At 34.9% G+C, this 13,764-nt stretch overlaps 1 protein-coding gene across 5 annotated transcripts; it reads right to left on the bottom strand.

The window, feature by feature from the left end:
• Nucleotides 1–1,165: 1,165 nt before the first annotated feature.
• Nucleotides 1,166–4,799, bottom strand: LOC139876822 (protein DETOXIFICATION 43-like). 5 transcript variants are annotated; one of them, XM_071864196.1, is made up of 14 exons: nt 4,723–4,799; nt 4,480–4,601; nt 4,178–4,317; nt 4,036–4,132; nt 3,776–3,942; nt 3,544–3,679; nt 3,343–3,439; nt 3,144–3,244; nt 2,861–3,024; nt 2,279–2,350; nt 1,986–2,102; nt 1,789–1,884; nt 1,561–1,682; nt 1,166–1,208 (listed from the first exon to the last, which is right to left on the bottom strand). In XM_071864196.1, the coding sequence occupies exons 1-14, from the start codon at nt 4,797–4,799 to the stop codon at nt 1,166–1,168; spliced, it is 1,551 nt and encodes a 516-aa protein (XP_071720297.1). The 5 variants fall into 5 exon arrangements, with proteins under 5 accessions (XP_071720297.1, XP_071720293.1, XP_071720294.1 ...); XM_071864192.1 differs by having other exon boundaries at nt 3,991–4,317; XM_071864193.1 differs by having other exon boundaries at nt 4,036–4,317.
• Between the last annotated feature and the right edge of the window lie 8,965 nt (nt 4,800–13,764).

Raw genomic sequence — 13,764 nt, 5'->3', positions numbered from 1 at the left:
TCTATTTACAATTAATTGTTCGTGAATCATCGAAGATGGTCGAAGGTCAATTGAATATATGAAACAGTTCAAAATTTTTTTTAGACTCAACATTACAGACTTTGGTTATCGTGTCGAAATCATATAAAGATTAAGTTTAAATTTGGTCGGAAATTGCCGGGTCGTCACACTATACTCAAGGAGGATGTTGAAAAATTCATCTCCTCAGAGCACTCTGTGCCCGGCTTCCATTCCACCGTCCATCACCAACGCGAGGTCGACATGGATACCGCCCCGGCTTCCATTCCACCGTCGCCTCCAATCATCCCGACCGACGGTGGGTTTTATATATCTTTTTTTGTTTTCTTTTTCTTTTTAAATTATTCTATTTTCTTATTGGTCCACGTCATATTGGATCTTGAAATGGACACCGAATGACACCCCACTTTAATCAATTTCAAGATCTATTTTCGACTTTGAAATGGACACCGAAAAATGGACAAGGACACCTTGTGCTCTTACGTGTAACTAAATCCAATTTTGCTGACTGAAATTTGGAGTCAGAAGCTCTGTCAGCTATTGACAAATTTTTGTGGCCAGGTTGTCTCTAATGACGCATTATATACCGGCCCTTTATTCGGTCGGTATGTAAACGTCAGTAGATAACACGTGACAATAAAAACTCGTAATAACTTTATTGTTCCTTTTTTTCAAAAGAAAATGAAAACTTATATAAATACGAAAAACGTTCTCGAATAGAAAACGTCTTAAACAAAAGATACTATAGAGACACCCGCAGAGACTCATACCTAGAAAGCTGCAATCTTACAAACAATCTATACCCGGCCTCATCTTGACTAACCCGAAACAAAAAACCGAGACACATTGCAAACAAAAACGATTCTCACAACCGACAAGACGCTACGAAACATGAAAACCGAGAACTCCGAAACAAAAATTTTTTTGTTACTCATCGCATAGCATACAATAAGTGCAGATGCATGAAAAAGAAAGTCTCAAAAGCAAGTAACAAATGTTGGAAACAAGAATGATAAAAAAATCGCTAATATGGATAAGAAATGCGGCATGCATACTGTACATGAGGATTATCTGTGTAGCATATCAAATATAAATTTGTCACATAATTTATAATCAATCATGTAAGTAACTTAACAATCACCATCTTCTACTTTTTAAGAAATGCCCATGGACCTGTTCCTGTTCCCATCCTGCAAATATGTTATAGAAACTTATCATTAAATTAAATTATTAAACTATATATTAACTATTAACTAAAAACCTAAAAACAGGTTCACTTTTTGTTAGGTTATACTCCCTCCATCTCAATTTAACCATCAAGGTTTCCATTTATATTTATGTTACAAAATAATTGTTCACTCTCCTGTTCAGCCAATAAGATGTGTGTTTAAGTCGATAAGTATGATCTTTTGTTGCTTTACATGAGTTTAATCATTTCACTTTTACAAAACCGTGTACAGATAATTAATATGGGACGTAGGAAATATACAGTGAAATTGTGACGGTGATTTATTTTAATCTTAAATATGAGACTAAAGTTACCTCCAAATGCCCGCGATTGCACGTAAACCCATGAAAATAGATAACGCGATCCAGATTCCAACAAAACCGCCAACTTTGTAAAGGGCTAATAATGATCCAATACTCATTATCGCAACTACGATCTAACATAACATATAAATTCGACATAAGATTGTTGCAAAAAGAAAAATAATTAGTAAATTAAAATTAATGATGGTGTTTTGGTGGGTAGAAATGGTGAGAACTAACCATGGAATATGCAGAAAAAGCAAAATCGGAAGCCCCAAAGTTAACTCCATCGAATATGAATGCGATTGAATTAATCGGTTGAGTGCCAGCAACAAACTGATTGTAGGAAAACGGCGTAAGATGAGATGGTTATAGACTCATAATCATGAAAAGAATAAAAAAATGATTTGTGGTTGATTAAGATGATGGATACATACCGGAATACCTATTGTAATGATGTGTTTCACGTTTATGTCTTTTGTAAACATCCCAGAACCAAACTGTAACCCGACTCCAACAAGAACAGCTAGTCCTAAACCCATTATGAATCCCATCTGCAAATTATGACATTGATCGGTATGAGATTTCTCGTATAAAAGATAACACGGATAAATAGATAAGGTTTTTTCCTGTTAACGCTACTTGAGTTTAAAATATACATCTTTAGTGTAATGTGAGTATGTGAATTCGTAGTTTCGTAAAGTTTTATGATCATAGAATGGAAAAGTACCTGTAATACTCGAGCTGCAGCTGCGGTTGCCTTCTCATAGTTCTTTTCAGCAAAGGATGAAGCAATTATTGCCTACAAAATTGCATTCGTCGAGCTATTCTTTAGTATTCATTCGTTAGGTACCATTTTGTATGCGTTAACTCATGAAAATCTTGATTTGGGCTATGAATTATCTCAAACGAGCCAAAACAGAATAATGAAAAAAACGGTAAAAGGTAGAAGGTTTTCTCTATTCGGGCTACCCGAGAAAGCGCATACTCTGATGTACATAGCCCAACATGATTACTATTATACCACTAAATATTCGTTCTATACAGGATTTGAACTTGAGACCTCTTGCAAAGGAACTCATGCCGTAACCAAAACAGAATTATGAGCTAAGAGCATAATGGGCCAAAGAAGTTACAAGTAACCAATTTTTTTTTTTTTTTTTTTTTTTTTTTTTGATACAATTCCCTAACTCATAGTTTTAAGATTATTAACGTGTGTGTGCGCAAATGATGACTAGGCTTCAGTCCGGACTGATGCAATCTTTTACCTGTCCAAAACTAACATAAAATCACATGACACAACGACTTTTACCTGTCCAGCAACCGCCAAACCATCAGCAAGAAGTGAAGATGTTAACCAAACTTGTAAGCAAATTTGGAATGCAGCCATAGGCGTTGTACCCAACCTTGTTGCTAACGATGCAGCCAACGTCACACAGCTAGTTGCTGCTAACACCTTAAATAGTAATAACAAACCTGCATATATTCATAGCACCATATATAATCAACTTTTTAATGATATGCGTGTTACCAATGAGTACATTAAAAGGATTAAATTTTAGAATAATAGATATATAGCATTAAGTGACTCTTACCATTTTTAAGAAACCGACTCAACTGCAAAGCTTTCAAACTTGGAGGCAGTAAATCTACTTGGTTCATCAATTTCACTAACAAGATCATCGATATTACGTACCTTCATAAACAATAGAAAATCTAAATTAATCACGAGAGTGTTACAATTATATGGCTGCGTTTTAAAATTGATCGATGAGTTAAAGATGGAAAGTTTACTGGGATAGTACATGTGCGATGGCTGCACCACTAACTCCTAAATTGCAAGCGAAAATAAGAATTAGATCCAAAATTATGTTTGTGACATCACCTATAACTGTAACATTCGAACACAAAATTACGTTAGAGAATTAATTAATCAGAAAATGTGCCCGATTAACTATCAAGAAATTAAACGATGAAAGTGATAAATGTATGTACCAGTGGCGTATAAGGGAGTTTTAGTATCTTTGAAACCACGAAATACGCCTTGCATTGCTAAAGAAAGTAGAACTGCAGGGGCTCCGAGTGCACGTAATGTTAGATATTTATGTGCAGGTAATAACATTTTCGAACCCTGTTCAATATACACATTATTATTATAGTTATGCTTAAAAGAAGATTAATTATCGTTATACTAAGCGCAAAGTACAACTAGAATGAAAATACTTACGTGTCTTACTCCCATCAAGCTCAAAAGTGGTTCGGCTAAAAAGACAAGTAGTATTGTTTCAAGAACACCAAGTACCGCACCAATGAGCAAAGCGGTTGATGCTGACGGGATATTTCTCTTTTGTTTTTTGAACTTAAACTTATTTGGAGTAATCGTTGTTTTAGGACCTGATTAATTAATAGTATGATCAAGACATCGCCCATAAGAACAAAAACAAGTTGTGGTTTGAGATGTCTTATAACATTGTTTAAAAAACATACCATCTACTATTGCCAACTTCTTATTTTTCTCTGCATTCAGTGTCGAACCATTTTCTAAGTTTTCAAGTTTCACGTCATCTTTCATTAGTTCTTTTCCCTTATCTGTATTTGGCGAAATTTTCTCTACGTTCTCAACTTTGGCTACTTTGTTACTAAGTCTTTCGATAGTCTCTTCCTCAGCAACGAACGAAGTTGTAATACTTACAAGTGGGAATATGGCCACTTTTGAAACTTGATTGAAAATAGCAATAGATACTCCAACTGCAGCAATTTCCACAGGCCCTATATAACAAGAGAAAGAATAATATAAGATTTTGCAATCTGCAAATATACCTAAGGGCCATTGGCCGCTTACAATATCAAACCATGAGGTTGAGGGTTCAAATCCTGAACTGTAATAAATGTAAATATATTCATGAATTGCATAAAGTTAAGAAGGTCCACCTATATGACCGATGAAAGCGGTGTCAATTAACGAAGCAACGGGATCTGCAGCAAATGCCATGGCTGCAGGGACAGCGATTGTAAGTATTTCCTTTCCAAGCAAATCCATCTTAAGTACAAGCCTACAAATCCGTTTCATATGACCATAAGAACTCTAGTTGTAGACGAACTTACATGAAATGGGAAAACGATAAATACTAAAAAGATCGAGAAGAAACTTTTGTCTCATTCTATGAAACATACCTAATATCTTTGAAGAACACAAAAATCGGATGTAGCTTTTTTGTCTCTATGGGAGCTACACAACTTTCGTCGGCCATGGTAGAAGAGCATACACCACTTTCGTCGGCCATGATAGACGGACTTACACCACTTTTGTCGGCCATGGTAGAAGAACGTACACCACTTTCGTCGGCCATTGTAGAAGGACTTACACCACTTTCGTCGGCCATGGTTAAAGGACGAATTGTATTGAAAAAGACGATTAGGAACGCGATGATGTTATGCAACACTCAAAATCTGTAAAACAAGTACATATATAGATGAATTCGGGTATATTTTTAATCAAGTGTTACACAATGTAGCTAACTAAAATGTAGTACATTGTATGAATAAATTATATCATTAGTAATGAAATGTGGTCCTTACATATGGACAACTTAGAAGTCTCTGACAGATTTTTTAAAAGAATACAACATTTTAAAGAACAAGCCAAGAAAAGTGTACCAGCATGTAATGATACACTAATGATACACTGCTTGATGACAAATTGCATGTCAATTTAAAGAATTGTAAAAGCACATATAACCTCCCCTGGATATAAGATTAGGTTTAAAAAACTATGGTCTCCTACGTTGACACTCGTCTCAAAATGACATTTCCAATGATGCTTCCTTACTTCACGTTCTCTACACCTAATTCTATTCGTTTTCCTATAGTACGTAAACAGCGGTGGATCTGCACAGATCGTCATGTAAAATCATGAAAAGAAACGCCTTATTTTATAAGATAGAGCAAAAGATGATAAGCCGGTATTACATGTCGAATCATACTACTCCCTCCATCACATATTAAATGTCTTTTTAATATCTGACACACAATTTTAGGTAGAGTACACAAAATTTCTCCCTTTTCAAGTGTTAAATGTCACTCTACACATTTAGACTATTCCTAATGGTACCTGTGGCTGTGATATCACGGCAGTTTATGCACTTTTTGACCAAAAAGTGTAAACGGCTGTCGGTTTCTGACATTTTATCACCGTTGTGTCAGTTTTTTGTGTCAAATATTAGGTATGGTGATGTGGTAAAATCTAATTGGAAATTCCATGAGAACAAATAAATTAATTATAAAAAATATATATTTATCTGATTAGTTGAAAGCAAAAGTGACATTTTTTTTTTTGCGTCAATAGCCCAACTGACGCCCCGTTAAAATCCGTCTTTCATCAATTTTGATAATCTGACGGATGGTGTTTGACGCACCGTTAGAATGGTTAGAATAGGTCTTACATTTGACATAAGCTTTTGAAAAAAGGTTTAGGTATTAAAATTCAAGTTAATAGCTCATTTTTGAAAGTGAACATTTTGAGACTAATTAAAATGAAAATGTGAACTTAAGAAGTATTTTTAATCTATCTGTTAATTAAAATGAAACCATGCATCCTATCAATACTTTTAAATTATATGAGCAACTTCTAAAAGTTTACAATATACTCCGTACATACTTTACATATACTTTCCATTGGTCATCCCCGTGTCCATCTCTTATTGCCTTGGATATTAACTTATATTTACTACTTATCATATACATATCACATCCGAAATGATATGATAACAAGAAAAAGAAAAGGGAATCACGAGATCCTGATATCAAAGTAAACAATAAAAAAACAAGTATACCTCCCCCACTCAAAGTTTCCCATTAATCTAGAAAAAATTGTACTTCATGAGTCATTGAAAATCTGTCAGAAATTGTCCTGCGTGATTATGGGACCTCGCGGAATACTAAAAGTCATAAAATAATTGGGTAACATATACATACACATGCATATATACATGTCCATTCTCCCCTAGATAACACCCTCTTCATGTAATTCTCAACATGAAATTAACTAATCCGTAACATTTTAGATGCAAACATACTTAGAAATAACATTTACTTGAAATGAAAGCAACAGAAACGTCGTATTCAAGAAACATCGATCAATGAACATTGATTAATGTTGTAAAACCTAACTTTTTGTTACTGAAAGTGATCAAGTACATTACATGATGCTTTGAATTTGCATAGTAATTGATTCTTTTGTTATGAGATCTTCATACACGGGTTTAGTATATTATAATTTATTCGAAAGCCGAAAGGAGTTCAATTTGTTTGTATATTTGATTTTTATAATTGCAAAATAATTAAGCACATTATTACTAATTTATTGATATTAATATAGCGGGATTCATGACATACACACACTACTAGAAAATCGATTATTAGGGACGACACTTTTCCGGACGACATACGTCGTCCAGGAAAGTCGGCTACACGACAAAAAAAAAAAAAATCTGTTTTTCTGTCTCGCTTTTTCCAGAATGGTTGACCAACTTTTCTGGACGACTAGATGTTGTCCGGAAATGTGATCGACAGAAAAAATTGGCTCCAAAAATTTGGCTCGAAAAATTTGGCGGGGTTTTTCTTTCCGGACGGCAAGTCGTTCGGGAAAGCTTTCCGGACGACATTTGCAGCAGATTGTTTTTGTGTATACATATACCTACACACAATTATCAAACTCATCAACTAAAAATTTATTAAACTTCTCAACTTAAAAATGATAACGATTTCACCGACTATCGTCTCATTTGACGTGTACTACGATTGTAACATCCCGCTTTTTTTCATTTACTTTCCGTTTAATTATTTAGAGTCCGTTATATGATTATAACATCTTCCGTTAAAACGCGCTTTAAATTATCTCGTTTAGGTAATTCACGCACCCGCTTTGAAACTTTAGGGACTAAACTTGCCAATGGACCAAAGTAGCGACTAGGTCAAGGTGGTCAAACCTCATCCCTTCCACTCATTCATCCTCCTCTTTCTCTTTTACTTTCACTTTTTACTCTCAAACACCCAATTCAAAGAATCATCATCTAAATCATTTAAAGGAAGCAAACATCAAAACAAATTACATATTCGGAATCCTTGCATCTTCCTCTTCGAATCCATACCAACTTTATTGCACTTGGGTAACTTTCTAAAAATACTAGATTTTGTGTTCGTGATGTTTTTAATTTATAGAAGTGTTAATTAGTGTCTATGGCTCAAGTCTAACATGATTATGCGATTTATATGCTCGATCTCGTTATTTTAGTGTAACTAGCATGAACTTGAAATGGGTGTGTTTGATCTTGAGATTTAGTTGTTTAAATGTTGTTAGATGTTAAAAGTGCATGTATTAAATGTGTTACTAGCATCACTAGCTCCAGTTTGATGTGTAGGTTGACTTGGAAAGACTCCATAAACTTAATTGAAAAAGTTGTGATTTTGAGTTAGGGTTTGATAGAAGTAAAATGGATTTTTTATGCACCAAATGCTATGCAATGTTGTTTGTAAGTGTTTAGTTGTATTGTATGCGTAATTACCTACGAAACGGCGTATTATATGTGTGCATTTAATTCCCGAATCATCAAAGTGCATCTATGAACTTGAAGGCATTTATGGTGAACATTTAATGAACTATCAACTTGGAAATTCAATATTTGTAAATGATGCTTTTGATTGATGAAATGTGTTTAGTTGTGTTCTTCGTCAAATTACCTTTCCAATGATATAAGATACGTGCTCTAAGTGTTTACGGTTTGTGAATTGTGCTTAATTGAAGTTTGGATTTAGACTTGAACAATTGAAACTGACCAGGCACCAGTTCACGTTGATTGCCGCGGTGCGGCACTCATTGGTCGCGGCGCGATATTTGCCGTGTTTGGTTTCTGATCAAGCTTACACTTTTACGAAAAATGTTTGTTATGCTACGCACCTCCGATTCACATGTAACTTGTTCTAACATGCTTATATATGATTAAAAACCTCAGAAAAATAGTTTGGGACCTGACCCGAACGTGTTGACTTTTTCGTTGACTTTGGCCCGACCCAAGGTTGACTTTTAATCAAACTTAGCCAAATGTTTGTGCAATCGTTCTAACATGCTTTTATGCTTGTACCTTGCATGAAACTTGACAACGTGACTCACATGCTATATTATTGGGTCGTAACGAGCCATAGGACTAATTGAACACTTTGACCAACCGTGTTTACCGATATTGATACAACCTATTTGTTTAGGTTGAGACTAGCATTCTTTCTTTCACACGTTTACTTGTGAAGTACTTTTACATTCGTGCACTCAAGGTGAGATCATAGTCCCACTTTTACTCTGTTATACTTATACGTGGGATGAGAAAATATAAAGGATTTATACTTTTATACTTTAACACAAATACGAAAGCAAAGATACATACGAGTTAGAACAAAAATCCTCAAGTCCAATTATCATCAGTTACACTTGTAGGTGTAAGCGTGAACTTATGTTGTATGGCCATACGGGTTTAACGAACCCTCGTTCGGACGGTTCGCTATCGTTAGCGAATGAAATATAATTTTATCGGAATAGTGTAGGTTCTAACACTATATGCAGAGGTAAGATTCAGTTAAGCCTTGATAATTGGACGCTCGTGATACAAAAACATCTTTTGAGATGTATACGCTTGATAACCAGTTTATACAAAATCTTGTGGTTCAAAACATACTTTATACATACACCTATGATTTCACCAACGTTTTTGTTGACAGATTTTTCTATGTTTTTCTCAGATCCTTGAATACTAGGTGATACATGCTTCCGCACTATACTTTTTGATATTTGCTTGGATGTCGAGTATACATGCATACGTGGAGCGTCTTTTGACTTATTCTTAAATTGTGTCGCATATGTTTCAATTGTACTTTAAACATTGTAATGTAACTAGTGGTCGAACTACTTTGTAAACCTTGAAACATCCTTACTTTTGAAATGAATGCGACATACTTTTGGTCAAACGCTGTTTTAAAGACTTATGACCACGTAACGGGACCTAAGTAGACGGCACCGTCAATGACGATTTTGTCGGGTCGCTACAACAATAGTAAATTCCGTAATGAAAATAAAGAGTACGATTATACGCGTGGTTCGAAAGCTTCGTTCGAAGAAATTGACGCTCGCGACCTTGGTTTTAGAGGATTAGTAAGAATTCTTGAAAAAAATGTCCCGTTTGAACACACTGACGTGCTGTATTCTAAAGATGATTATTGTGACGACCCGACAAAATCACCATTGACGCGCCGTCAACTTAGATCCCGTTACGTGGTCGTAGTCCCTAATTGAGACGCGTTTGACCAAAATTATGTCGCATTCATTTGAAACGTGTATGACTTGCAAAGTTTTAAGTTACAAAATGGTTCAACAAAGAGTTTAAGTTTACAAAAGCTATAAAGTATAAATGAAAATATAAGTTGAAATCACGAATGCTATCAATAGCTTATGCATGTAAACATTAAGTTTGTATCCAAAGGTGCTATCACTAGCGTATGCATGTATGCTTGACCCCAAGCAAGTAATCAAAGTGTGTGGAAGCATGTATTAAGTAGCCAAGTATGAACCTGAGAAACATATAGAAAACTGTCAACGAAAAACGTTGGTGAAATCATAGGTGTATTTATAAACGTTGTTTTTGAACCACAAGATTTTGATTCTTTGATTATCCAAATCGTTTGCATTCCAAAGTTGTTGTACGTTCGCGAGCACCCAATTATCAAGACTTAACTGTTTTATGAACACCGTTATCATAGTGTTAGAACCTACACTATACCAGAAAATATATTTCATTCGTTAACGGTAGCGAACCGTCCGAATGAGGGCGCGTCAAGCCCGTATGGTTCCACACAACATAAGTTCACGTTTACACCCTACAAGTGTAACTAATGATAATTGAATAAAGGATTTTTATTCTAACTCACTGTGGAATGTTTTTTTTTCGTACTTGTGTTCAAAGCATAAAATTATGATACGTATATGTTTCTCATCCCATAATTTAAAGAGTAAAAGTTGTTGAAAAGGTGGGACTATGATCTCACCGTAGTTGCATGTCAAAGTACTTGAAATTAAACGTCGTGCAAATGAAAGTTGCTTAGCCTTGACCTAAACAAATAAGTCGTATCAATTACCGGTTATGACACAAGGTCGGTCAAAATGTGTTCAATTAGTCCTATGGCTCATTTTGACTCGATTAATATAGCATGTGAATCAAGTTGTCAAATTTCATGCAAGATATAAGTATAAAAGCACGTTAGAACGATTGCATAAGTGTTTGGTTAAGTTTGACTAAAAGTCAAACTTGGTCAAAGTAAAAGTCAAAGTCAACGGGTTCGGGTCGGGTATCCGACCACTTTTCTTCAATTAGTAATCATATATAAATATGTTGGCCAAGTTTCATGTTAATCGGAGGTGCGTAGCATAGTTAGAATTAAACGTGAAAACGAAAATTTGGACAGCCCCTGACAGGCCATCTGGACGGCGTCCAAAATGGCTGGACGATGTCCAGCAGTGAAGGAAAGGACGGTGTTCAAGTGGTGGGAAGGCGTCCAAACACCTGATCTGCTGAAATTGCTGAAATTTCGCAAGTCTCGAACCAAAACTCATACAAACACAAATTATGAACCGTAAACACTTAAAATGCATATCATACATCGCTGGAAAGGTATTTTAATGAGGAATACAACTAAACACATATCATCAAACAATTACATCAATTAAAATGACCAATTCCTCATCGAATGATCGTTAAAAGCTCATCATTAGAGTTTCAAGTTCGTAAAACGCATTTCATGATTCGGGAACTTACTACATACATATAATTTGCCGTTTCGTAGGTAATTACGCATACAATACAACTAAACACTTACCAATAACATTTCAAAGCATTTGATGCATCAAAAGTTCGTTTTAAAATCTATCATACCCTAACCAAGAATCACAAAATCAAATATCATGTTAATGTGGGACTTTCATGTCATCCAACATACCAAAATGAAGCTAATGATGCTAGTAACGCTTTTAACACATAAGGTTTAACATCTAACAACATTTAACCAACTAAAATCAAAGAGTTAACTAACCCATTTCAAGTGTTCATGCTAGTTACACCAAATAACAAAATCGAGCATACAAATTACATTTTCATGTTAGACTTGAGGCATAGACACTTACTAACACATTTTTTAGTCGAGAACATCAAGAACAAGAAATCTAGTATTTTTAGAAACCTTACCCCAAGTAGTGAAATTAGTATCAAAACGTAGAGGATGAAGAGAGGATCACAAATATGTCGTCGGATTTGTTGTGAGCTTCCTAGATGTGAAATGGATGATGAATCTTTGTTGTTGGGGTTTGAGAGAAAAGTGAAAGTATTAAAATGAAAGGTGGGAGGTGAATGAATGGTGGGAGGTGGGTTGGACTAGTTCAACTAGTCACCACTTTGCCCACTTGACAACATTAGCCACTCGAGTTTGAAAGAGGGTGCGTGATTTAACCAAACAAATTATTTTAAAAATGCTAGAGTAAATGAGAGATGTTAAAATTAAATAACGGAAGTATTAAAACACTAATCACGGAAGATACGAATTTAGATAACAAAAGATATTATCTAAAAAAAGGACGGGCGTTAAAATAATTTAACGATAAAAGGCGGGTTGTTACAATTGTGTTCCAGAATTGTGCGCTACGTATTTTAGTACCAAGAACTGTGGTGCGGCATAAAAGAAACCGTCAATTGGCATTGCAGACGAATTTCTCTTTACTTACTTTTGGAAGATGAAGAAACTTTTATTGTGTATTAGTTTAATTATGTCGTTTGTGTAATATTTTATTGTGTTTCAGTTTAATTATGTTGTTGTTTTAATATTTTATATTTTATTGTGTTGTAGTTTAATTATGATGTTGTAGTTTATTAAATGAATAAAAAATTGCAGTTAATTCCGATTTCTAACAAAGTTACTGAATTAAATCACATTACAACGATGAACATTAGATGCAAATCATACAAAGTTACTGAAATTAAAATCACACTAATAACGACAAACATCCGAACTAGTTGAAAAACTTATTAATGAAACACTAATAACGACGACGAGGATGACTACGAGCATCTGACATAGTGGACGAACTTTCAGAACCTGAGCTCGATGCTGCCGATGTTTTAGAAACGAAGGACCGATCGATAGGTGACGAATTTATTGGATGTCATCTCACATGACCTTCAACCACACCAATACTAGTAAACACATGGTTCAGAAATGCTCCGTACGGAAGATGAGGTCTTTTTTCTTCATAACCAAGCTGTTCATTCGGGAAGCTACCAAATGAGCAATATTTACTTGGATATTGTGAGTTATGCACCAGTGAAGACATGCTTCAGTCATTGACAATCGAGTGACATTTGGTTCACGGTGGTACATGTTACTCCCTATAATTGCATTTCTTGTAACAATATTTCCCGGACGAAGGTATTCGTCAAGGATGCCTGAACGTTCTACGTGAAATGTCTCGTTCATATTGATTATAAACGTTCCATATTAATTGATTTCGTTGCGAGGTTTTGACCTCTATATGAGACGTTTTTCAAAGACTGCATTCATTTTTAAAACAACCATAACCTTTATTTTATCAATAAAGGTTTCAAAAGCATTACGTAGATTATCAAATAATGATAATCTAAAATATACTGTTTACACACGACCATTACATAATGGTTTACAATAGAAATATATTACATCGACATATGTTTCTTGAATGCAGTTTTTTTTTACACAATATCATACAAACATGGACTCCAAATCTTGTCCTTATTTTAGTATGCAACAGCGGAAGCTCTTAGTATTCACCTGAGAATAAACATGCTTTAAACGTCAACAAAAATGTTGATGAGTTATAGGTTTAACCTATATATATCAATTCGTAACAATAGATCACAAGATTTCATATTTCAATACACATCCCATACATAGAGATAAAAATCATTCATATGGTGAACACCTGGTAACCGACATTAACAAGATGCATATATAAGAATATCCCCATCATTCCGGGACACCCTTCGGATATGATATAAATTTCGAAGTACTAAAGCATCTGGTACTTTGGATGGGGTTTGTTAGGCCCAATAGATCTATCTTTAGGATTCTCGTCAATTAGGGTGTCTGTTCCCT

The sequence above is a fragment of the Rutidosis leptorrhynchoides genome, chromosome 11 (genome assembly GCF_046630445.1).
Source record: "Rutidosis leptorrhynchoides isolate AG116_Rl617_1_P2 chromosome 11, CSIRO_AGI_Rlap_v1, whole genome shotgun sequence".
In the NCBI taxonomy this organism is placed as follows: Eukaryota; Viridiplantae; Streptophyta; class Magnoliopsida; order Asterales; family Asteraceae; genus Rutidosis; species Rutidosis leptorrhynchoides.
This window is presented reverse-complemented; position numbering and strand designations above follow the sequence as displayed.

Excerpts from the sequence above, each read along its gene's own strand:
- LOC139876822 (XM_071864192.1), bottom strand. The coding sequence starts at position 4,799 with ATGGCCGACGAAAGTTGTGTAGCTCCCATAGAGACAAAAAAGCTACAT. Across the intron at positions 2,103-2,278 it reads CTGCAGCTCGAGTATTACAG|ATGGGATTCATAATGGGTTT; the intron begins GTACTTTTCCAT and ends CATAATTTGCAG. Across the intron at positions 1,683-1,788 it reads CTTTTTCTGCATATTCCATG|ATCGTAGTTGCGATAATGAG; the intron begins GTTAGTTCTCAC and ends ATGTTATGTTAG.